General features: G+C 46.4%; 1 protein-coding gene and 1 long non-coding RNA gene across 4 annotated transcripts in view; both read right to left on the bottom strand.

The window, feature by feature from the left end:
• The window catches only part of LOC144128241 (uncharacterized), a 165,044-nt gene extending 144,000 nt beyond the window's left edge, over positions 1-21,044 (bottom strand). Inside the window, exon 1 of the long non-coding RNA XR_013313757.1 lies at positions 20,973-21,044. This is a non-coding gene — a long non-coding RNA (uncharacterized LOC144128241). The remainder of the gene's footprint in view (positions 1-20,972) is intronic.
• On the bottom strand, positions 784-20,082 carry LOC144128231 (rac GTPase-activating protein 1-like). Of its 3 annotated transcripts, none has more exons than XM_077661469.1 (14): positions 19,861-20,082; positions 18,594-18,691; positions 18,030-18,174; positions 16,303-16,363; positions 16,106-16,230; positions 15,027-15,189; positions 13,390-13,591; positions 10,223-10,461; positions 9,259-9,410; positions 7,159-7,231; positions 6,732-6,840; positions 4,667-4,908; positions 2,747-2,845; positions 784-965 (listed from the first exon to the last, which is right to left on the bottom strand). In XM_077661469.1, exons 2-13 carry the CDS (start codon positions 18,682-18,684, stop codon positions 2,786-2,788), a joined length of 1,662 nt encoding a protein of 553 aa, XP_077517595.1. In that variant the 5' UTR covers positions 18,685-18,691; positions 19,861-20,082; the 3' UTR covers positions 784-965; positions 2,747-2,785. The 3 variants fall into 3 exon arrangements, with proteins under 3 accessions (XP_077517595.1, XP_077517596.1, XP_077517594.1); XM_077661470.1 differs by lacking the exon at positions 19,861-20,082 and adding an exon at positions 19,381-19,484; XM_077661468.1 differs by lacking the exon at positions 19,861-20,082 and adding an exon at positions 19,018-19,241.
• Positions 21,045-25,624: the final 4,580 nt, after the last annotated feature.

Here is a 25,624-nt window from a genome sequence, read left to right as displayed (position 1 = left end):
GCTCAAGGCCTCCAATATGTTTGCTGTGGTGAAATTAATGTTTACCCAGTGCAAAAACAAAGGCAAGCAGGTCTTGCTATGAGCCAGAATTTCTGTGCAGATTGTAATATATGCAACAAAATTATTGTAATAGAGGACGAAACAAAGAAGTGTGATTTGACTAATTTTAGTGCACCTTCCATTTCCATATTGTTTGCAAAAATAGTGGCCATATAAAGGATTTTAATCTTTGTATGAAAACAAGTGCTAATATTAAGGTACATAGTCTTTTGGTTCAAAGATTGACCCTCTCCCACAAAAAAGCCAAATTACAAAACTTTCTGCTGAAAGACTAGATTTGAGCCCAAATTTGAGGTGAAAAAGAAATGCCGCCCAAGTTTTGTTGGGCCGGACAGAGCTACTGCAGTGAAGATATAAAAGGCAGAAAGGAAGGAGTTGATGCCAAGTACTGCTGCATCATCTCTGATGGCTGTTCAACGAACACTGCAGAAAGGGCTTCAGGCTAGTTTATTGATGATGACGATTGATTTTTACGGCACAAAGGCATCTGTGGCCAAAGAGTGCCATGGCACAAGGCATTTTCTTCTACTCAAGGTGGGGTCAAAGATACATTTTCCAAGCATCGTCAAAGATACATTTTCCAAGCATCTCACCCTAAATAAGCCAAGCACCAGACCAGGGGAAAGCTTGTACCCATTGTATCACCGGTGGGTACCCGGCGGCAATGGGGGTCGAACCCTGCACCTCCCGCATGCGAGGCGAATGCTCAGACCACTAGGCCACTGCAGCAATAAGACTAGTTTATTAAGATCTTGCACTATAATACAGGGCTTTGGACCAGTTTATTAAAATCTTGCACTATATACAGGGTGTCAAGGTTAAAAAAATAATGAACTTTAAAAAAGCCCGGCTCCCCACAGGTCTAAAAAAGCCAGCAGGATCGCATCTGCAGGCCTGGACAGCACCTGAGAGTTGCAGAAGCAAACAAGCACCAAGCACTTAAAAGTGGCACGTCACGCTCAAAACTCTCACATAAAGCTGCGTCCCACTTCCAATTTCACAATTTCTGCTTAAAAGGATAATGTGTGAAGGACGGGACTCCTTGAAAATGCTTTCGAGATTCTTTTCAGGTGGGACAAGAGGGAGAAACCTGACAGCCACACAACACTGATTTTTTACCCTTGCAGCTGGTCCCCTACTTAAAAAAAAAAGTTTTTAAAACAATACACTATCAAGGTTTCTGTAGAGCCTCCACAACATTGAGACCCATAATATGACTGCCGATGCTACAAAAGAAAGCCATAAAATGTTCCTACAGACACTTGTCTTGCCCACTGTACACAGTACGATAATAGAAACAATGCTGCGGGGAACTGAAATTGCATGCAATAGGCATGTGCGAATAGTGAATTTTCAGTTCAAAGAAAAGCAAATATTTTCTAAACCAAGTGAAGGGTTTGACTCACGAAATGTAGTCTTAAGATAAAAAGATACAACTGATCATTAGAGCTCAATAGCTTACAGCAAAAGATGTGGTTTGCAGAATTCCCCAGGACAAGAATAAAAAATGCTTTCAAAGTTGCATTAGGCAATGCTGAAAGAGCAGCAGGCATCATAGCATCATAGTCTCAAGCCCTTATTGTGCGTTTCTTTATTTGCTGCTGATTTCGTATATAAAAGTTTTCGGGAGGTTTTTCGCAGACTGAAATTAAGGACAGACCGCATCTGATGCCGCAATTTCCCCGTCCTCATTCGCATGACAGACGGTCACGTACACTGTGCACCTATCCCTGCAGAGAGCAGGTTTAATTGGAACTCCTTACGACGCGAGTACTTCAGTCTAAACATGCGAAAAGGTAGGACAGAAGCATGGGGGAGGCATAACCCTAAGTACAAGACAGTAACACTGTCTTGTAAACACTGTAAACAAAAAAAAGTTTGTTTCCAGTGACACGGCAACTATGTAAGCCAATGCCGATGGAGCGCTCTCCTCATGTTGGTAGTTGTTCTGCATTCACATCTTTTTTTTGTTGCTATATTCGCCTTTCAGGCCTTTCGTGTGGCAGGTGCAGCGCAGTTCCCGCCATAGCGTGTTCACTTTCGCATCTGGGCTCTGTTCCATCATGTGCGCTCGTCAGCAACGTGCCGAACCATGACGCCGTTGAAGGCAGAGTTTGTAGACGCAGCTGCCTTGCCGTGTGCAAGATGTGTGCCGAAATCCAGAGCGGTACGATTGCACGGAAGTGTTAGCACGCTCATAAGACATCGACTGCTTTATTCAATAGCTTAGTTCCTTTAATTCTCGAAGTTTGAAATATTCCAAAAATATTTACTATTTTCAAAAATATTTGTGAAAAATATTTAAAATATTCACGGCTGTTTGCTTCGAACCCTGAATCGAGTGCCGCATTATTCGCTTCGAGAGTCGCACAACCCTAGTATGCAAGCCACCACTTTCTGCAAAGCTCAACTGTTTCTAGTCCGTCTACAATCTTCTTGGTGAACACAAGCCCGCCCGTGGGGCTTCCTGCAGCCAGCAGGTTGTGATCGTGCTCCAGCAAAAGCACACAAGTAAACAAAATTCCGACACCCGAGTCCATGCACTGCTTAGCCATATCTTGGCTAACTGACTTGGGAGAAAAATCCAATCCCTCCAACATAGCTGCACAAATTCATTTGCTGTATGCATTTCCTTCCCACTGTCCCAGCATCCCCACAGTGCTACTTTTACACAGAGAGAACTTACCAGGCATGTCAGTTTAGTAGTGGAAAAGTATCCACTACGTCAGGCTTTTAACAGCCGGGTCCAGTACTCTGTTGGCAATGCCAACAGTGCTTCCATCACCTGAAAATGCAAATGCCCAGTTTGTCAATACCTTAACCACATACACCCTCAAGCAGCAATAGTAATAAAAAATGTCAATCGCACTTTATGATCATCATTTATGACACTATAAACGCCCAATGTCAGCGAGCAAAGGAGATTTGTCGAAATCTTCAGCAGTGAGCACTGAGCACAGCCACTGCGCTCATTCTTCAGCCATCCAGCAATGATTTAGAAACTGCCCAGTTTGTGGGATGCAGTGCTGGTCTTGTGTGATGAACGCAACATCCTGCCAGAGACACTATGTTTGCGTTCATTTGAACACCAGGCACAATGCACACAACTGTCTATTGTAATTGAATGCAAGCAAAAAAATCAACATGGTTCAATTAAAAGCAGGGCTTACTGATGCCATGTACAGTTAACCACCTTGAAGAGCCTTCAAAAATTGAGAGAAGGTTGATTCTGTGCAGAATTCGAGAGGCATCACCATGCTACTTTTTATGTGCCTATTTGTGCACAATTTTTACAGCAACAGCAGGAAAACAATTCTGGAACCTATGGGTCATATCGTTACTAAGCCAGACAGTAGGATTAATTAAACCCGCTCCTGGTGGCTGTTGCAGCGAAATACAGGTGTGGCCAAAATACTGGTACTAAGCATACTTCAGTGCCTGAATTTCTGCCACGCTTTCCATAAAGAAAAATATGAGCATTTCTTGGGGTTGTGCATGCGACTGCACTAGTGCCTTTTCCTATTTATATGCATCTCTGTATTGTTACAGCTGCGACTATCTCTTGACATAATAGCATCAGCTCAATGTTTCGTCGCTTCCCTATATCCTACAAGTTTCCACCAAGTAGCTATGTATAGTAAAAACAGAGCCATAACGTTTAACCAGAACTGACATGGTTGATTCAGAAGCTTTCGACACACACCTATCACCGCTATGGTGGATAACTTGTTAGCTCTAAATAGAGTACTTCTGAAACCTACCTCGCACCATATTCCCACTGCTCAGATAGCTGCACTTATTTGGATGTGCTTTGTTGCGGGCGACTAAGCTATTAGCAGAATCAGTCTGAAAGGCGAGCACATTGAATGCACTCTTTTTTGACACTTGCTCTTGGCACTTCAGAGGTACTCCAACCAACTGTTGTAGAATTTCCGCATTTGTGGGTGCAGAACTTTAAAATGCAGAGCAGCAGTCCTAATTTCTCTACAACAATGAAAATTGGAGGGGCTTTTGCACATTATTTTATTTACACAATTCACATGTTACATTTCTGAGTCATAAACAACCAGCTGAAAAGGAAGCATGCGAGAATAAAGTCAAATTTTCCTCTATTAAATGTGCAGATGCCCACATTTAATTTTTTTTTTCCACACATAGGTCTCAGTACTTGACAGGCACATTCTAAATGTTTAGGGCGTGGGATTCCAATGCAGAAGTTCACCTCATATATGAGAATGTAATTAGGTTTAGGTCGCATCCACACGTGTGGACACAGCACTCGGAGGGGACAATCAGTGCCTTTCTGATTTGCCGATTGATCATAAAGGTATACGTCTGTTTTTCACCATTCGTCCAAGCTGTGTATACATTGCAGCACTGTTTCCCTTCTATTTTTGTAAGCTGTTGCCATATATGTATGGAGTTCTACTTGTCTGTCGTTTGGGGTGCTGAGCAGTGTGTGGGCGGCAGCACCCATGAAAGGAGGAAAAATCCTGCTTCTTGGCTTCATCATTCAGAAGGGAGTTGCGCGTGAAAGAAAGCCTCAAACCAACAAAAGCAAGCAAGAGCCCCAGGCACAAAGTGGCAGTGGCGCTGCCCTCCTCACCCGGTTCTGGTGCTCCACATCCCCAAGCATGCTGGGTGCTGGGGTGGTGGCCTTGTCCGAAGAGAAGCCCACCACAGTGGGTGCGAAGATGCGCACCAGGTTGGGAATGGGCATCTTGGCCGCGGGGTGGGCGGCCACCGTCTGCAGGTGCAGCACCAGCAGCGCCAGGGTGTCCCGGTTCGCCCGAGGAAGCTTGCTCACCGCCTGCCAGGTGGACCACACCCGGTCCTCGCCCTCCAGCTCTGCATAACCCCCGCCAACATCATCAACCCAGCCACAACTGCTGCAGGACAAAGGCCTCTCCCGTATCTCTCCATTTACGCTAATCCTGAGCCAGCTGCAGCCACCTTATCCCCAGACAATGTCCTAATCTTATTTGCCCACCCACCTGACTCCCTGCCACCCTTTGATAGGATTGCACTCTTGCAATACTATATGGTCTTTTCCTGTCTCGTTACATGTGCCCATTACAGTCGCATTGTTCCCTCACCCAATCTGCTATTTTGCTGTCTCTTAACATTACCCCTACCACAGGGGGCTCCGTCTGTCCCACTTAAGGCCCGTTCACACTTGTCAAAAAATCCGGTAAGCGAAGCAGATTCAACCACTTTTGACGCTGACTGGGGCGGAAAGGGGCGCAACGAGGCCGATTGCTCCTGGACTAATTTCCGCTGCCGGAAAAATTCTGCACTGACAAACACAGTGGCGCCCATCAAAGCACGACCTCTCGCTTCAGAATGAATTCGTCATTCGTGCTGCCTTTTTCAGTGCGTGTTCACTGACCATAAATCAGGCACCAGTTTTTCGCTTAGCCTTACCTCGCCTACAAGAAAACGTATAAGTGATAAATTTGCTTTATTTTTTACTTACAGTGACGATTCTGCAGCTTCTAAGCTTAAGAGGAGCATTGCTTTGTTGACAGTAATTGTTCCAGTCCTGACAACCAGATGGCACCACTAGGCTGAACTTATCGTTGAGTCTGCAAACGCTGAACTAAATGTGGGAATGTGCCTGCATTTAGCGTACGTAAGCGTGCATATGCTTACAGTATGTAGACAGCGTCGTTTTTTGCTTTTTCCTATCCATACCTGTGTACGCCCCGAGTGGCGACGTAGTGGCCGGGAAGTGCGCGGAAAAGTGAAAAACAGCCGTGGCGCAGCGTTTCCATCTCGTCAGGGCGTCAACAGATGACAACAGGTCCTACTTTTTTCAAGCGACTGAATCCGCTTTGCTCGCCGGATTTTTTGACAAGTGTGAAAGTGACCTTACTATCCCGTGTATATTTTTGGAAATGTAAATGCCATTACATGGGCTTCACTGTGCGCAAGTCTTCAGCTGCGCGTAAAGGAGGGAGTTTAAAGTTTACATTATCTTTACATTGGGCATATTGAGACAGTAAATTAAAAAAAAATATTGAGCTGTCTCCTGCACCCAATCTTTCAGAAACTTGCACCTAGATGCGTTCCAAGAAAAAAAAATAATCGAACCAGGAGGAAGTACGTACAATGTTAGTAGAGATCTTTGCATCTGCTGTGATCAAAATCTGTGCCTACGCTCGCTGTTGATCTTTGAAGCGTGAAACCATGGGACAGTTTCCAGTTTTGTACAGTCAAAAGAAGCACCGCATCGTTTGGAGTTGCAGAAGTTCCAATATCTAACGCAAACAGTCAAACTCGACCAAAGTTTCTTGGTGCCACAAACAATTCACGCCTGCATAAAATTGCCACGATGGTTGATGACATGGGGTGCATACAGATGAACATATTGCCAAGCCAAGAAGGCTACCCATGCAAGACTCAGATTTCACATGTACAGTTTCACAACTGCTGCAGCCATAAAACCCAACCACCAGTTACGCTGCCAGTCCCCATTAGTTCTTGGGGAGGCCATTGCTTTGCGATATGCTTGATAAGAACTTAAGTGAGGTCAAACTTAAGCAGGAAGGTAGAACGGCTTTCAAAGAAACTTAGCTGAAGAAAAAGTTCATTCGGACCATTACGAATTCTGATGCTCATTTGAGAAATCCAAAACCAGAACTCGACAACGTGAAGGAGGTGCCTCTTACGCGATGCCTCGGCAAAGGTGTGCCACAGAGACTTGGTGATGAGCGTCTCATTCAGAGAGCGCAGGAAGTCCTTGAGGGTGCCGCACACTGCGTAGATGTCGGCCTTGGACTGAAAAAAATAAAATAACAACAGCAGTCAATGCAACCTTAGTCCCACACTGCACAGTGCTGCGTTGTGCACTGAGCAAATTTGTTTGCAGTGCATGCACCGAGAACAAAATGCTCAGACTGTTCAGTTTGCCACAAGATTCAATTCTACACAGCGTCTCAAGAAAGGTCCACTGACTCAAACTATTTTCAAAGACAATCTCAGAGATGATCTGACTGACAAGTACGACAACATGTGCCAGGTTTTTCCCCTGGTGCCCCACAAGGCAGAGCCATTCACCGCACTGCAGCGTTTCTACGCAGCAAGCATTAAACTCACCAAGTTCGGAAGCCCTTTGCCAGACTGGAACTTTTCCCTTATTTCGCGGACTTCTCTCTCCGCTCCAGGCACCCTGAACATCAGAAGAAGAAAGATGTGTTGATCAGTAGTCAGCCTAACTACTACTTCCACTGCAGGATGAAGGCCTCTCCCACTAATTTCCCATTAACCCTGTCCTGTGCTAGCTGCAGCCATCACATTTCAGCAAACTGCTTGACTCTGCAACTCTCCAAAGCCCTGCAGTCAGCCCACACAGGAACTGAAGAATGAAGGTGATACTGAGGACATTAATGATACCTCAAATGTCTTGATGCGGGACATTACATACTGTCATAAAGACATAAATACCGACAAAAGCCAATTCCAAAGAGCCTACTTTCACTGAAAACAGTTTTTATAAGCTGGAAAACGCAAAAAAAATATGTTACATAAAAAATTACAGCTGTTTTAACAAGAAACCTGATAATGTCAAGACTCTTTATTGTTTGCAGATCTGCAACTAGGCTACGCCCAACGGCGGTTACCATGTTTTCATTTTTAACATCTCGAGTTTGAACACAGTAGCTAAAAAAAAGAAAGCACCATTTCTAAGTGCAACTTTCTCAATAAACTTTTTTCTCAATAAACAGCCAGAAAAAACCAAGCAATACGTTTTTATTTCCTAGGAACAAAAACTGGGTGTCATTGACTCTGAGCATGTTTAAAGGGATGACGTGAAGAATTCAGAATTTAAGCTAGACAAGGGACACGGGAGAAGACATGCAAGACATTCACCAGGGACACCGAGAACAAACAGAAACTGGCCTGTTTTGATAAGGTACAGCGTACTACTAATTGCAAAGGGACCATTCTCACTGAAGACACAGCCATTATAAGCTAGAGAAAAACAGATACAGGTGTTGCGAGATTGCTGTGCGTGCGGGGAGCACTCTCTCTCTCTTCGGCACAGGAACTGGTCACGTGCAGACACTTCGGCACGCTGCCCTGGTCTCCGCCAGCGAGGAGAGACCTCATGGGAACATCTTCCTGCGAGCTTGCCAGTCCGGCCTCGCAGTTTCTCCCCTGCCCTAGCGTGGGCGAACATTCTCTCTTAACCTTGCTGGTTAAGAGGATTTCAATTCCTTAGTGCAGTTTGCTGCTAGCTGGCGTTATCGTTGATGTAGCAACAAAATTGCCTTTTTGTGTCAGTCAGTGTCTTTCCTTTGTTTCCCTCAGAGCATGGCCCGCTGTGGTCGGCGTGCACTCGACAGCGCTCACAGTCATGGGGTGGGGTCCGGCGGTTTGAACAGTCTGCCGCGATTAAGCAGAAAAACCGTATGTATATACCCTCCATTCAACCCCACACGCTACATAGCCACTATTTCGAAATGAATGGCGACCAGTCCTTTTTGGTGTGGACATCGACAGTTTGAAGTGACTGGCGAGAAAAACTTTAAATTCAATTTTCCCAGCCATAAATTGTTTTTGCTGCCAGACAAACGTCAGCATTGCCAGAAAAAGCCAGAGAATAGATTTTTATTGAGAACAACGACTGCATGGAGTTGCCCTCAGTGCTCCGGTTTAGGTTTAAGGTGGTTTAACGTACCAAAGCGACACAGGCTATGAGGGACGCCATAGTGAAGGGCTCCGGAAATTTCGACCCCCTGGGGTTCTTTAACATGCACTGACATCGCACAGTACACGGGCCTCTAGAATTTCGCCTGCATCGAAATTCGACCGCCGCGGCCGAGATCGAACCCGCATCCTGCGGGACAGCAGCCGAGCGCCATAACCAGTGAGCCACCGTTGGCACATATTAAGTGCAGGATCGAATGGAAGTAGCATACTGTCTTTGTATTGCCGTTTCTATGCTATCGACCTATTGCTGAGATGTTCCAGTCAACCGCCTCGCACCTGCTGGATGTGGAATCTCGCGTGGTTAGGAGGTGCAAGGCAAGTGAAAGCGTAGTCATCACAGTAGGTTTGCGTTATTGGTCGAAGGGCTTCCTCTGAGGGGCTTTTGCCACTCGTTCTCAAGTTCTATCCAGTTATAGCCTTCAGATGAAAACGGCCATCGTTGCAAAGTGCACAAATGCAAGAAGACCACGTAAAAACACCCACCGGTAGATGCCCACGGCATCCAGGCCCCTGCGCTCCACCTCCTGTATGCAGTGGACCACCAGAGCAGGCACCATGGGCGGAGTAGGTGGTGCACAGTCCGAGATAAGCTTGTGCTTTGGAGTGTCACATGGTGCAATGCAGGGCAGTGGCACCTGGTACCAATGGGTTGGCAGCATGCAGATTTGGGTACAACCTGAGGGAACTGAACAAGTCTTCCTCCAAGCATTTCACAGAATGCAGTTTGATAATGTCCAATAGTGTTAGCACACAGAAAAGCTGAATGAACAGTGAAGTACAGTACTCTGAATCTGCTTGTTCATTTGAACACATAGCGATTACAGAAGAGCCAGAAGAAATCTCAGGGCAAAGAATGGTACAGCACGAGTATGAAAATGAATGCACCCATATGCATCTGTAAGGGAGAGGTTCAAGTGAATGCTCAGATGTATTTTCAAAACCAGGCACATATATGTGCGCAGTCAGATCATTACACTCCAGGACTTGAAGTACAGCAGCTATTAGAACCGCCAGACATACACATGAAAGAGAGCAAAACAGGTATCAAACAACAAATGTGAAGATGAATAAGCTAGGCCTGCATGACAGGTCTGTTAACGTTGCCACAAATGCTTCAGTTACACGATTTTCACAAATGCTTCAATTTTCACCGCCTCCTTTAAGCAGCATGAATGAGTAGAACCGAGTGCATATGCTTTAGATTTCACCTGCACCTGATTGCACCTGCATATTTAATGGCCCTAAACTCAACTGAGCAATCTACTTCTCCAGCATGGTCAAATAATGAGCCACACTGCAAGGAGACAATAGGAACAATTAAGGGGGGATAGAGACAGCAAAAGAGTAGAGAGACTGAAATGTGTAAAAATTTAGACAAGCCGATCGAAGACCTGGTCGATGCACGCTTCTGTGAAATGGCTGTCCTAGTGCAGTACCAGTCACCCACCTGGTCCCTGCACTGTGGGTGACAGACAGACTGGCAGCAGCTGCACTTGAAGACTGTCTTGTAGAAGCCAAGGCGTTTGCCGCAGGGGCCACAGATGCCGTCCCTCCTGAGCGCCGTCTTGGTGACGAAGGTGTGCTGCCGCATCGGCAGCCTCTCAGCAGAGTTGCTGCGCTTGGGCATGGAGGCACCCAAGGCCGCATGCGCCCGCCGCTGGGCCACTGGAGTGCTGGGTGCAGATCCTGGGTTTGCATTTTTTTAGGCATGAGCCAGGATAAAGAAGATTTCATTGAAACTGAAGACATTTCAACCATAAGATTCATTCACTATATGGCACAGCTAAAGAAGTTTGGTTCTGGGCCCTACTGTGTACATGGCTCGTTATGCATTGCATAACGTTCCAAGTACTTCTTGAAATTTTATGGTACAAGAGCCACACTTTAAGGCTTAGGGCTCCCCACTATTGGCAAAGGCTGTACACAGACATGCTCATGCTTGTCTACGGTGTTGGAATGGTGAACTGGGGACAACACTAGCATTGCTTATGAATCTCCTTGGGTTCGAATCAACAGCTTAGCGTGCATACACACTCAAACATCGCAGTGCTTTGCTTCATTCGCCTCTAAAAACTACATGAAGCCAGGAGGGCAGCAATGAATGTCACAACCTCATTAAGAGCAAGCACTTTAAAGCGAGTGTGTGGATGTTTGTACAAACCAATGGTGTCTCAGTATCGCAATCCTCATGCAGTTATCTCCGAATGATTGTCAGTGGCACAGGATCATACCTCAGCTTTAGTAGCCATATTTTGATAGAGGTGAAAGATGTCCTTCACGTCACTTTTATTCCTTAACACCGTAACAGGCATTTAAAAGAAATTTTTTTCAGAACCCCTTAACCCCATCCCATTTGGCCACTGAACAAAAAAACTGCATTTTGTGAACCCTACTCTCAGTAAACTGGACACAGCTAGCTTGCCACAAAACACACGAGTTCAACTTGTAGTAAGAAAAAAATGCCTCAACAACCTTTTTTAGGGGTGTCACATAAAGGGTGCAGTTAACATAAGCAATAAAACATTCTTTTTCTTGATGAAAGGTGTGATGCAACTTTAAGGTTGTTTCACTCACTTGCAATTTGAAGGAAGAATGACTTGTATTGTGCTGGGCAACGTCACTGCACATTAAAGAACATGAGGTAGTTGAAAATAATGTGCAGCCCCCCTTGCGGCTCCTATTTTGGATTCGAGATTTCAACACATTCTTAATGCATCCATATTTCCAGACATTGAAGTTTCTTTATATGCATTTTACTCTGGACACAGCACCACAGCAACCTGTGCTTTTATAGTTTTTTTTGCAACAATGCATAACACATTAGTATACATGAATGCTGTTTCCGTTCAAACAACACAGATGGCTTTGACATCACAGGCCGGTTTTGGTCACGCGAGGCATGAAAAAGACAAATATAACTGCTGATATGCTATTTGCCATCATTCCAGCTCTCGAAGAAGGCGCTGTAGTGAAAAAAAGCTACGCACCAGATTATACTGTAGTTTTTTTCCAATAAACCAGTTTTGACATCGCAACCAATAAACCAGTTTTGACATCTGCTGTTGTTAAGTTGTTGAAACCGAAGCAGCATCCCCAGAAACACATTAAATTATTACTTTTTGAACAGCCATAGAGAAATACCGTGGGGTGATGCTTGCATACTTATGTCTACTGCATCATTACAAAGAAGGAAATTGGAGGGGACACTCAAAATTGGTCTTAAAGGGGCTCTGAAAGGGGCTCTAATAAAGTTGCAGTATGGCTGTGATGTTAAAGCACACCTCTTGACGAGTACTATCCGGCTAGAAATTGTCTAATGCACTTTGTAGAAGCTGGGTTATCTGTAGTCAAAATTTGAATTTCAGCGTCTTCGCGCTTTTCCCTCTCCTCTCGTCACTGTTTGCACACCGGAAGGTTAGCGCTCCTCCACCTCCGGGGACTAAGCTTCCTGATCCGCAGGAGCTACGTGGCCTTGGTAGCTGCCTGACGTCAAAGAATCTATCCAGTAGCCACCTCTCAACATGTATACGTAGATGCGAGCTACGGAGGAGGGTGCGAGCATGAAAATGTCGCCGGGAAGGAGGGAAGGGCTCGCCAACTTTTGCGCGGGATTGTGGGTCCTCTGCTGTGTGTAGAAGTGTATTACTTGAATCAGGTTTTCATGACAGCACAATGCAGTGATTGAGCGAGTTGATGTGCTTTCCTCGGAAGGTGTTTCAGGGACCTTAAGGGTACGGCACGACAGCTTAATGGTTTAACTCCAATATATGCACGTCATTCTGCATTTTACGTTCATAGATCTCTGGGAGTCCACATACCCATCCTGGCGCAGTGGTGGAGCGGTTAATTAAGCAATGTGCAATTGCTTAGGCGATGGCAGGTGCTCCCAGCGATGGGCCTTGTGTGGCCCAGGTTGCTCTTCCCGAGCCACCAATCACTGATTTAACTGCCGCCCGCGGCGGCTGCATTTTTATGGAGGAAAAACGCTAAGGCGCCCGTGTGCTGTACGATGTCAGTGCACGTTAAAGATTCCCAGGTGGTCGAAATTATTCCGGAGCCCTCCACTACGGCACCTCCCTCTTTCTTTCTTCTTTCACTCCCTCCTTTATCCCTTCCCTTACGGCGCGGTTCAGGTGTCCAACGATATATGAGACAAATACTGCGCCATTTCCTTTCCCCCCAAAAACCAATTATTATTATTATTAACTGCCGCCTGCCAAGGTGGGCAGTTTGCTCAATATCCACGGTGGGCATGTTGTAATGACACCACAAGGTCACATGACCTAGGTGGACCACCTGCCTCCTAGGTTGCTCTCTCGGGAGCACCTGCCAGAGCCTTGCTCGCGATTGTTCACTCACAGCGCTGACAGCATATTTTCTGGAGAGCGGGGTCCTTAACGCTGTCGTGTTAAAACACAGAAGCAGAAGTTTAGTGTGTATTCTTTTAAAGAAAGTGGCAATTCTCCACCGGCGACTAGAACAATCTTTTACCCGAAGTGAAAAAATTAATTGCCAATTTTACACACTCCTCAGGGGCGATCTATGGGAGAAGTGAAGAGGGTGGTTGGGTATGGTGCACTGCCAACTGCGAGCACAGTGCCAAACATGACTGACCGCTCGCAAACTTTGGCGTTGTGGGTACACGTGGCAGAGCATCTTGTGCAGCGGGAACTGGAGTTGCCGGCTGTGGTGTTGGCGTGGCTGGTGTCACCGACTGGCTGACCACTCGAGAAGTTGCCACAAGTTCCTTGCTGTTCTTGATCATCACAGTCGTGTGAAGCGCACTTGCACCATTTGCCTGTGTTTCATCTTGGGCCTGCACAGGAGACGCACATTGTTCCACCAAACCGACACCTTACCGCATGAATGGCTTGGAAAAGAAAAAGCTAGGAGTAACTGAGCTTAAGTCCAAGCGCATACAAACACACTGACAAACTAGCACGCTTAGCAAAAAGTCTACTGCAAGTCTAATCAAGGGCAAAAATCTGTCACTGAGTGCACTACTCTTGCATTGATTTTTTACACTGAATTTTTCATGCTTGCATATTCCTTAAATTGCATCGCATTCTTTACGAGAACACCATGCGTGAACTTGCCCACCTTGAACTATGGAAGACAGAATCTGCAGACATGCAAAGGCTAAATTCTAGCACAAAACTCCTAAGACGTCGCTTCAGTTCCATGAATTGCCAGCCTAGAAGAATCTACGAGTATTCCGTCACAAGTACGGAGAACAAACACCACAAGGCAGACAAAGGAATTACTGTAGCAGCACGACAACGGAGAGGCAGGTATGGCTCTGAGAACAGCAAGAACTGCTGGGAAGATATTTCCATTCTTTAGTTGGGATTAAGTAATTAACAGCAAGTGAGCCTTGGAGTGACTTGGACATTGGACAGTACAGTTGTCTTTAGAAATCAAACTTGCGCTCCCATAAAACTGCATAACAGTTATTCATAAGTTAATTTCCTCTTGCTGTTCACAGCCATCGTAGGCCTGCAACTACTGCATGCAACAACTTTATGCAACTAGAACTGCTCCCCTTCAAAATGCCTAGCTGCATAAATGAATGCTGCGGTGCAGTCCCTTAGGGCTGTGTTTTGGATGTTAAAGATGCAAGTTTCAAGCATGACGTAACATACAAGCCCTTTCCTCACGAAAAAATACCGATATTTTTTTCCCCCTGCCGTACACTGGTGCTGTATGCATATACAAACTTTCCGTGATAGACTGCCCTCAACTAGCCCAACTCTCAGCACCATTTTCTCTCTCTCCAAACTAGTCATCCAGTTTACAGCCTAGTTTTTGCCTCCCAAGCTCAAAATTAGCAGCATCACATTAACTTTACTCCCGAGGTCAGGTGGCTGCAATTGGCAACTATCCCACATGAACACTGAAGGGACAGAGTCACTGTCCAGACAGCGAACACAGCAGTGTTTACACAAACGTTGCCAACTAACACACTACTTCCTACTACCAATACCACCAGCTCTACAATACTAGAATAGACACTAAGCCTTGAAAAGCTCCTTTTTGCCCAACATAGGCATTGCTGCAAGAAGGCTGGCTTATGGCAGCAAACAGATCTGAGAAGTGAACAAGATAAAAGTGGAAAGATATAAAGCAGAGCGCCAATCTGCTGATATAAGAAAAAACACATATGTCCAACAAGACCCAACTGATGAGCCAGCATTAAGGATGCTTGAAAAAATAAAGCAACCGGTTGAAGTAACAAAATAAAGGTCGCTTGCCTTTGGCTTCTTGGTGACCGGTGAGGTGCTCTTGAAGAAGCTGCTGTATCGGCGTTTTCCCTGCGAGAGACAGGGACTGTTGCCGCCGCAGCCACCATCATCACTGTCGTCCAGGCTGTCTCCAGAGGGCGAAAGCTCCGAGCCCACGGATTCGTCAATGACCCTGAAATGCACACGGATTACAGGCGCAGCTAGCTGACCAGCCTGGTGCACGCTGACTGGTGTGCACTTCCCCTGCTATTATAGCAAACGAGTCTCTGGCGACAAATCCTGCATGCCTGAATAGAGGCAACTGCATTTCCAGCGAAAAACACAAACAGGCTTCTCATGCTGAACAGATTTCAAGAGGCTGGGCATGCTAGCCACATGAGGACTAATAACACATTTAAATTTTCATATGCAGACAGAGGTTGCACTATATACTGTCCCCTGTTATACTAAACTTCTGCAACTCTGTACAGATACAGTTGCTTCTAGAAAAGGGGCATACATTTCCTTCTGTTGTTGTACCATACCTATTAGATGTCAAACATTGTGCTTGCATCCCTGCTGCATCACGGCTATCAATATAGTCACAGCTGGCTAAGTTTTCCATGTGCAAAAGCATCAAGCATTTCACTGACCTTTTGATACACTGCATAACTATAGAAAAGATATCAAGGTGAGTAACAAACAAGTTTGTGGTCAGTAAATAAGTGGCATCGATTTACTACACAAGAACTCAGCATAATTAAATCAATGATCTGTTCCAATTAGATTGCGTAATGCATTCAATTTGCCATTCCAAGTGCCACCACTAGGAGTCTACTGGATTTTGAGGGAAGTGCAGACTCGAGCAGTGTCTGTGCTTTAACTTAAAAAAAAAATGTGCCTCCAGTCCTTTTGGACTTTTCACATGTGCAGAACCTCCAGAAGGTTGCTGCACTTTTGAGCACAGTGTGCACAAATAACCCACACCGGTGAGAGGAGCTAACCAAGTGAAAGCTGTAAAAGTCCATCCTCTTCCCTGACCAAGAAAAGAAACACAGCTGTTGAAGGACCTTAAAACAACAGCACGTCTGAAAACTTCTGTGGCTAACCTGTTGACTTGCTCATGCAGCTTCCCACCATCGATGGGCACGAGAACGGAAAGCTTGTCGGCTGTCTCGTTGGGCAGTTCAGGTGTGTTTGCAAGGAACTCGCGAATCAGCTGTACCTGGCGTCGCTGAAAGAGCGGAGCAGAGAATGCGGGAAAGTGCGGACACACGTAGACGAGAAAAAAATAAAAATGTTTTACCAGCATTTTCACTTGCTCTTCGCACTTCTCCCTACGAAGTATTTCTCTCTGCAAAACCTCCCTGAAGCAAGAGAAGGCACGATTAGAAGGCTTTTGCATGTAAACGAGCCGCTAGAAAATACAGGCAGTTTGATATTACGAAGGGGCATACATGTGCAATGCGTACGCTCACTGGCTAGCACCAAACGATGGTGGTCCATAGGATTAAAATGTAATTCTTGGTTGCTATGGTACTGAACGCAATGTAGAAAAACAGAAAGGCAGTTATCCTAGTGTGTTGTTTTCCAGTGAACATGCCATATCATAATTGTGCACCTAGCCAACTGCCGCAGCTATTCGAGAGCAAAGGGTAAAAGCATGGGTGAAAGCTTGATGCACGCTGAAAGATGTAACATGGAACAGAGCACCCTGAAAGAAAACCAATTAAGCGCAGTACCAACTGTTGATTCAATGCTACAACTGCGGTACACGGAATGTCACACTGACATTACACTATTTCTAGACACAGAACCCGTGGTTTGGATGCAATCGTATCCGGAGCATTTGACTCATCTTTGAACTATCATAAATGAAGGATCTTAATGAATTCAAAGGAAAGCATGCAATGATTCTCTCAGCAACTGTATTGGAACAGCTGGGCAGCAGGCTATTGCGGACCTACGTGTGCGAGAATTTCGAGTTAAAAAAAACCTAGAATTAGTTTCTATCGCTTTTTTAACTGTTTTTTGTTCACTTGCGACATCCATGACCTTTTACCTTACAAAAGAATAACTAGAGCTCTGCACTGATTACATTGTATATGCATTGACTGCGTTGAAGATTTTTTTTTGCTTTTTTTTTCCTTGTACAAAATGCAAATCTGGCCACACCTAGCACAATGAGAAAAACCAGCCAATATCAATGTATCACTTTTTTTTTTCTTGGGAAATCTCGGTGTAGTATGCATTGCAACTACCTGTTTCTCTCAATTCACTTGTAAGCACTGTCCAGTGTACCATCTCTAGGGTCTGTCCCATTTCTTTAGCTGACAATTCGGACAACTGAGAGTTGCTGCAGTGTGCTAGCACCCACGCTTGGTGCACACAATCTAATCGGTTTCTAATCAGAGGTAAGATTAGCATTTCAGGACAGGAGATGAACTAAAGGAGGTGAACTGAGTAAAACAGGAAGCAGAATCAAAGAAGCAAACTGGGTGGGCAAGTGCCAAATTTGGAAAGCAGAAGAAATAGAGAATGCACATCCATTCAGCCTTTCTTTCTAAAACCTAGTTGCAGAGTACATGATTACTGCAAAACTCAACATGAAGACATGAGACAGTCAAGAGACACACGAGCACCAACTTCAAACCAAAAAATTCTGAAATAATGATGCATTAGCCCGCTCAAAGTCCCAATTAGTTGATTAAAACCGGAGAGGCTAAATAGGCCCAAGTGAACAGAGCAGGTTACACTCATGACTTAAACAAATGAGCACACTCTGTACATGACAGCAATGGGTTTCTCTGCTACACAGTTGCTGCGTTTCAGGTAAAGACCATACTGCCTTCCAAAATTAGCAGCAAGGCATCAGTTATTAAGCCACCGAGATCACCATGTCTGACAACCTACAAGAGCTATATCTTTGTAACTTGATTGATAGAATTCAGCTATACATGACAGTCTCCATTTGGCGTGAAGCTAGCAGCCTTAAGCACAGCCTCACCGAGAGCAGTATATGGCAGAACTTACCTGGCATTTGCATACTTTTGCTCCAGTTCTTTGTTTGCTGTAGTCAGAGAGGTGATAAGCTTCGTCAAAGCTGCATTCTCAACGACAGCGGCATGCCAACGTTTTCGACACTCCTCCTGACTGCGCACAAACTCCAGAAGCAGTTCTGGAAAATACACAGCATTACCTTTAGAGCTAACAGCCTGCACCCGCATCGAACGATGCAGCCACTTGCATATCATGACAAATTTATTGCTCTTACCGGAAAATTTACCCACGCTCATGACCCAACAGAATTCCCCATGCAACTGACGCGTCAATTTGCTGCCTTGAAAAAAAAAAAAAAAACTGACAGACGAAATTTGCTGCATTAAGACATGAACTCCAGTTGTTTTGTTTGTTTTTTTACCATGAGAATGACTCTTCGCGAGACGTGCACACATGACGTGACGCGAGCAAATATCAAACTTACCCCGCAAACAGAACTTCGAAGATGCATATATGCCAGCAGACTACGCAATACTGCAATTTTGCGCACCGTCCTGTGGACAGTTAGGAGACAAGTTCGAAAAATGGCTCTCGTACCTTCGTCTGCCGTGTCTGTGTTCGCTGAACAGCGCCTGCAGATATCGTCGAACTGGGCGACTAAGGAAAGCTTCGGGTAGTCTGGCTCCATGGTGGCTCTGGAAAGTAAGCAAACAAAGGGGTAAACAGATCCGCGAAGGCGATGGAGCATGCAGAGAACAGCTCCAGCTACACTCTGCTTGGTGGCGAAGCAAGACACTCCGAGCTATCGGTGAAAGTATCCAATTATCACTGCTGCAACTACGGCGACAGTCGCATGCGCCAATACAAATGCAAACGCGAAAATGAACCTCCACACCCTAGCCAACGGTAGCCATCCAGCTCCCCTGTACGCACCCTGCTACTACAAGTGAATCGAAATGTGAAAACATGTGGGAATCAAGGTAGCCGCTATGCGAGTAGCGGTGAAGCGAGTGGCACTCACCGAACACTCTAGCTCTTGAATAAAGAAACGCGTGTGGCAAATAAGGGGGCTGGGGGTCGGTGCCAAGCAATAGCCCGCAATTAAGAAGAGGGCCGAAACGATTTCGGCGGCGGAGCAGGGCCCATTACACGCGCTCGATTCAAACGACGGAGGTTCATATGAACCGCCGCATCCTCAACGCCTCCATCGGCCGTTACTTCACTTTCTCGCCGCTGCGCGGCAAGCGGGCAGTTTCAAAGGGCCAGAGAGTTGATGTTGTTGTTGACTTCACACAATGGCACATACCCACAAGGGGGATTGGCCATAACCAGGCGGTGACTATTTAAATGACCAGTTGCATGTGGCAAGCATGGGATGACCTACCAAAATTTGGATCGCACAGATTCCGTAGCCGAGGTGGGAGAAGCGCCGGCCCTTTGATTATGCCGTTCCGGCCGTTTCGTCTGCTTCAACAGAAGCGCTTACAACATTTTCGGCTAATTGAGCGAAAAAAATATCAGAACAACTGATTTAACGAGGCTTTACCTTTCAAATAATATTGTTTACAACGCTCGTCTCGGCGGCCTTTTCGTGACGCTTGCCACTGCCGAAAAAAGATGGCGCCACTGCCGCCATTCAGCGAAAAAACGTCGTCTGCAGGTTTTGGTTCGCCGATCTCTACGTAGACGATTACGTTTTCGCATCATGCACGGCTCAACTAAGTAAGTACCGTTGTCAAACTTGCTACGATACAAAAGTTGACATAATACGCAGGCTATGTGTGCAGTTTCGCTGCAAATGAGCCAGCGGTTGAGGCAGGGAAATTTTTTTAAGTCTTCACGATAAAAAAGCACAATACTGTACATTTCCCGATGTGAGCGCCGGCCGTCCCCCTCTCCGCAGCGGGCACCCCGTTGTCCGCGGCTTGGGGCGTCAAACTCAAACGAGGCGTGTTTCTTCGAGAGCGTTGTGCTCCAGATCGCCTGTAACGTCAGGCGGCAGTTTTGTAGCGGGCCACGAACTTGGGATTTCGCTGTGGCGGTGTCCAAGGAGGCACAGAGACTGACCTTGAGCCGTTGCCTAGCAACCGCTGCAGCCGGGCGGACGCCGCGCGCTCGCCGCGCCATCTAGCATGGCGTCACACAGCGCGCCGCTGGCGCCGCTTCCCTCGTCGTTGCGTTCGCCTCCGCTCGCGTCGCCAGCTGTGTCGCATGCCTGATAGCATGGAGGAGGATTGAAAAGGAGTGCGCGCGTGCCTCGCAACCAGTTGAGGCGGCAGTATGGACGGCTACAAGGCTGCTAAGCAGGTGGAGGCCTGGAATCGACACCGGAACGAGATGAAGAGGAAACGAATCGCCGAGGAAACAGAGGAACAGCGCGCCGTACGACTGGCTAAACGCCGTGAATATGCCGCCGCGAGACGGGCACGTTATATGTCATCTTTAATGCGACCACACAGCTAGACAACCAGACTAACCTGGAAGCTTACAATCAAGATTAACCAAGGCTAACCTAACGTAGCTCTCGCTACGTATATATCCTGGCGTAACCGAGCTAAGCCACTGCCATTTTTTTTTTTTCTGTATGCCTAAGCGTACTTTATTCTTAATGTGGGAAATAATTTTACGTTACTGCAATGCTTCGTAAGCGCCATGGGATCGGCATGTGTTGATTTTGAGCCTGAGCTGGAGAAGGAAGCAATGAAAAACAACTAGAACCACCAACCGACTTGTCTTGTGGGACCCATTGACTAGTGAGTGCATATCAGTCCCTCAGTCCCATGGACAAATGGGTTTTGCATGGTCTATGTGGCAAAATGTATCAGTCGATAAGGTGTACTGGATTCTGTATTGGTCATACTTTTCATATGCAGCCCATAGGTAGACCGATTCAACCAGTACCATAGCCTATAAGATTCATCGATCAATAAGGTGTATCGGTTTCTGTATTGGCCTAGTACAAATGCAGATACATACAACCCGCGCCAGTCTGGCGCTCTGGCGGCGCTCGTGTAGGCGGTAACGTAAATCTAGAAGCGTTGTCGCGTCGAGGAGGTGATGCCGCGGCGATGACCACTCAGCCGCTCGCCTCTTGCTTGCGGGGATTGCGGATGTTCCCTCCGCTGCCGTGAGCTGTGTGGCTGTGCCCCCGTGCGGCGCGCACTTCGTCAGGCCCTGTTTACTTCTCGCGTATATATACCTGCACCGCGGGGCGAGCCCCAGGATCCAGCGAGGACCGAGAGGCGGTTCGGCGTGCTCGTAGCGCCGAGCAGCCAAGGCAACGACAGCGTACTACGCTAAGCGGATCGAAGGGCCAGCACCAGATGATGCAGCAAAGCGAGCGCGGCCAGCGGAACGACAACGCGTTCGTCTGCAGCGCCAACGAGATGCAGACGCACCAGACTACCGTCGCAGACTGCAAGCGCGATGGCTTCAGTGTCACACCGCCAGCGAAGAACTGAAGCGACGTATGCGAGAAGCGGACGCAGCGAACGAACGAAGCTTACCGGCGAGCAGAAGCAGAGCAGAGGAAACGCCGAGAAATTCGCCACGCAAAGCATTCAGGCAGAATCACCACTGCTTATGATTGTCACTCGCGATTGTCACTCGCATCAGATTGCCCGAGTGCTCTTCAAAACTTTTCCCTGGCACTTCATTGGCATTTCATTGTCTGTAACACCGGCTTTCTTGGCATATGTGTAACATTTTTGCAACATCGACTAAGGGATAGAAGTTGGAAGTGTTGCACATTATTTTAAGGAACTTTTTCGAGCCATTGGATAAGATGTCCCTAATTATAAGTACCCACTTATATTATGAAAACATGCCTGCTTGCCATAATAAACCATCTCCTTTACATGAAACGAAATCGTACATAACATGATGCAGAACGCTCTAAAAGAAATAATACCAGAGATTGTTCATCGCAAGGATGAAAAGGGCCAAGGAAGGAAGCCTCAAGGGCTTGGTGAGTCCTTGGCCCCTACATGTAGAATGGCATCAGGGTAACATCGGGCTCGTATCAGGCAATGGCATCACAGTAACATCAAAAGACTGTCAAAAAAAGCTTGTGGTGCGCATTGCGATAATAAAAAAAGTGGCGCACGATACATTTTTTTAAAGGCTTGCTTATGTTGGCAACATATAAGTATCTAGAACCTTTGTCTGTAAAGTTTCGAGACAGATTTATTTTTTCTCTAGAAATAATTCCCCAAAACAAATGTTGGTACGTATGTGTACCGCCATCTTTTCGGGCTAACCTGAGCTATTTATGTTAATTGCTCTGGCAGCAGCTAAATCGCACTACATGTAGAAAAATACACTGCCACTACTCGTTTTGCGCATCCTACTTTGAATGAGTGTGGCTAGATCGATATCTGCCTAAAACAGCATGTTAACATAAAATAATAATAATAATAATTGGTTTTGGGGGAAAGGAAATGGCGCAGTATCTGTCTCATATATCGTTGGACACCTGAACGTGGTAAGGGAAGGGATGAAGGAGGGAGTGAAAGGAAGGAAGAGGTGCCGTAGTGGAGGGCTCTGGAATAATTTCGACCACCTGGGGATCTTTAACGTGCACTGACATCACACAGCACACAGGCACCTTAGCGTTTTTCCTCCATAAAAACGCAGCCGCCGCGGTCGGGTTCGAACCTGGGAACTCCGGACCAGTAGTCGAGCGCCCTAACCACTGAGCCACCGTGGCGGGGCTTAACATAAAATCCTGTGTGAAGCTTGGCAAGACAGCCACACAGACGTATGAGCTCCTTCGTGACGCTTACGGCAACTAGACATAATCACGGGCGCAAGTTTTCGAGTGGCACAAGAGGTTCGTTTCGGGGAGAACGTCGGTGGAAGATGACACAAGGCAGGGGCGCCCTTCAACCTCAAGGAATGAAAACAACGTGGCTTGGATCAGGGAAATCGTACAGGAAGACTGGGCCATTACAGTCCGCATGCTATCAGATGCACTCGACATTAGTAAGACAACATGCCACCAAATTTTGCATGAGAACTTGGGGAAACGAGAGCTGAATGCCAGACTTGTGCCGCACTCCCTCACACAGGACTAGAAGGACACGCGGGCATCAGTGAGCGCGGATTTGCTCTCCGAGGCAGATAAGGATGCTGCATTCGTCGACAGGATCATTGCTGAAGACGAAACATGGTGTTTTCAATACGATCCCCAAACAAAGACCACAACGAAGACGATGCTGATAGTTTTTTTCGATGCTAGAGGTGTCATACACCACGAGTTCGTCCCACGAGGGCAAACGGTGAACCATGAGTTGTATATCTGCGTGCTCCAACACATGCGTGATGCACTGCGACTCCGTCGCCCTGACTTATGGGCATCTGGACAATGGAGCCTTCTCCACTATAGCGCAAGGCCACACACTGCTCTCAGCGTGACAGAATTTCTCGCCAAGCAGAGCATTACTGCATCTCCCCATCCGCCGTACTCGCCTGACATCTCCCCATGCGATTTTTTCCTGTTTCCTCGTGTGAAAAGAGCCCTAAAAGGTCACGGGATGGGGTGCGTGGAGGCCATTCAAGACGCCACGACACAGGAGCTGACAGCCCTGCCAAAAGAGGCGTTTTCCAATTGTTTCCAAGACCTCAAGAAGCATTGGAAGCTGTGTATAGAGTGCAAGGGAGACTATTTCGAAGGGGTGATGCACAAATGATATCAACGTTAAGCGCATTTTTTTTTAATGGACTCAATCTATGAACTTTACGGACAAAGGTTGTATGTCTATATGTATTCTATTTCTGTTTCTAGGCCAAGCTCGCTGCACAGCCTCCTGGTGACGGGAGGGAGCACGGCCGAGGGTTCTCGACAGACGGCAAAGCTGGGGCAGTAGTGGGCACCTGTGCTGCTTGTGGCAGTTCCATTACTTCTCCTGTGGCTGGAGTCAGCACACAGACAGAAGCAAAGCATGAAGGTAAGCATGGCGAATCTCGGCTCTGGAAATGATGCCCAAAACTAGTTCATTGTCATGTTCATGCAGAAACGCAGACACAAGCACTTGTGCGTGCCAGGGGGGCTCAGACAAAAGTATGTAGCTGATGTCAGCTGGCAACATCACGGGCACCATTCAAGGTACTAACAAGGCACTTGCATTACACAACAGCTCACTGTCAAAATGTTCGTCTTTTGGCTGATGTCGCATCTGCGGTCATGTCCTCCTGCTGTAGATGTTATCAAGGTGCAGTTTGTGGGTGTTCACGCATCCGCTTGAGACCGGGAAATGTGGAGCAATCCTTCCAGCATTGGATTTCAAAAGGTATGCTCATTTTGGGCATTCGGCCCTGACACATGTGTTTCCATTCTTATTTTATCTGTGCCTGTGTTCTGTTGCCACTATAAAAATGTTTACATCCATGGAGTTTACACCTGCTTTGGTTAATTCCACCAGGTTGGTTTGGTTCGAGCTGGGCTGAGCTTGGGCCTGAAAATGTTTTCTGAAAAGGGCTTCTGAGTGCTAAGGATGTAGCTGTAGGAAGGGAACAGTGAAGCATGACAAAACTGGAGCGTTACTGATTTTGGCCTTGGCTAGATGAGCTGTGGCACAGTGGTCTATCAGATGCATGCTGCTAGTAGCTCCCCAGCTACAACAAAGAACTGAGTATACCCCTTCTGACAGAAGGAGAACACAGTTGTGAGCTGGAAGACACGGGCCTGCAGTGCACCGGGAGAGAGAGTAGGGATTAGAAGACGTCATTTATTGCAGTTCGACTGAAAGCCTTATACAGAGAACAAGTATGAGTTTTGATACATGATTGTATCCCTGTGTTTCTTGTAGGATTTAACTTTTTTTTTTCACGAAAAGTAAGAGAGCTGTCACGGTGGCTCAGCAATTGTGGTGCTCGGCTGCTGACCCAAAGGACGCGGGTTCGATTCTGGCCGCAGTGGTTGCATTTCGATGGAGGCGAAATGTTAGAGGCCCATGTACTGTGCGATGTCAGTGCACGTTAAAAAAACGCAGGTGGTCTAAATTTCTGGAGCCCTTTACTAAGGCGTCCCCCATAGCCTGAGTCGCTTTGAGATGTTAAACCCCACTAACCAAACTAAAAGTAAGAAAAACCATTGTGAACAAATAAAGGAGTATAAAATCCTAAGACGTGTTCTATTTTTGAAAGTTAGCTTGACTTTGTTTTGCAAAAGCTGGAAAGGTGATACAATTATCATACATTTGCTAATACATGGCTGTATTTCTAGAAGAATGTATGTAAAGTCCAAATTAGGGCCGCATATGTGATGCTCGTTATACTGGCTAAAGCTGTTGTCCTGAAGGTAGGTAGTGCCTGCGATACTTTTGCACTGGTCAACGATTATTTGTGTGTTGGATGGTTGTGCACTAATCTTGCACCTCGTGATGTCAAATGGGTGAAGCTGTTGTAGGACAGTCCTTGAAGTGTGTTTGTCTAGAAGCCATGACTCTCTAGAGGAATACTACTCATGAAGCAAGACTGTCAGTTTTGTCACACGTAGCTGTTACTGAAGATGTTGGTGTTAACACCCTTGAGCACTCTGTCAGATGTCAGCAGCCTTTGACTGACCTGAACTATACTCCGTTTCATACATCAGGTGCAACGCTGTGAAAGGTACGGTAGTAGTTCGG

Source organism: Amblyomma americanum, chromosome 4 (assembly GCF_052857255.1).
Source record: "Amblyomma americanum isolate KBUSLIRL-KWMA chromosome 4, ASM5285725v1, whole genome shotgun sequence".
Classification (NCBI taxonomy): domain Eukaryota; kingdom Metazoa; phylum Arthropoda; class Arachnida; order Ixodida; family Ixodidae; genus Amblyomma; species Amblyomma americanum.
This window is presented reverse-complemented; position numbering and strand designations above follow the sequence as displayed.

What these genes read in the sequence shown, in the direction of transcription:
- LOC144128231 (XM_077661469.1), bottom strand. Translation starts at nt 18,684, where the DNA reads ATGGAGCCAGACTACCCGAAGCTTTCCTTAGTCGCCCAGTTCGACGAT. An exon ending in CAAAAGTATGCAAATGCCAG is followed by an intron (nt 16,364 to 18,029) that starts GTAAGTTCTGCC and finishes CTCTTGCTTCAG; the next exon opens with GGAGGTTTTGCAGAGAGAAA. An exon ending in ACCCACAGTGCAGGGACCAG is followed by an intron (nt 9,411 to 10,222) that starts GTGGGTGACTGG and finishes CATTGGTACCAG; the next exon opens with GTGCCACTGCCCTGCATTGC.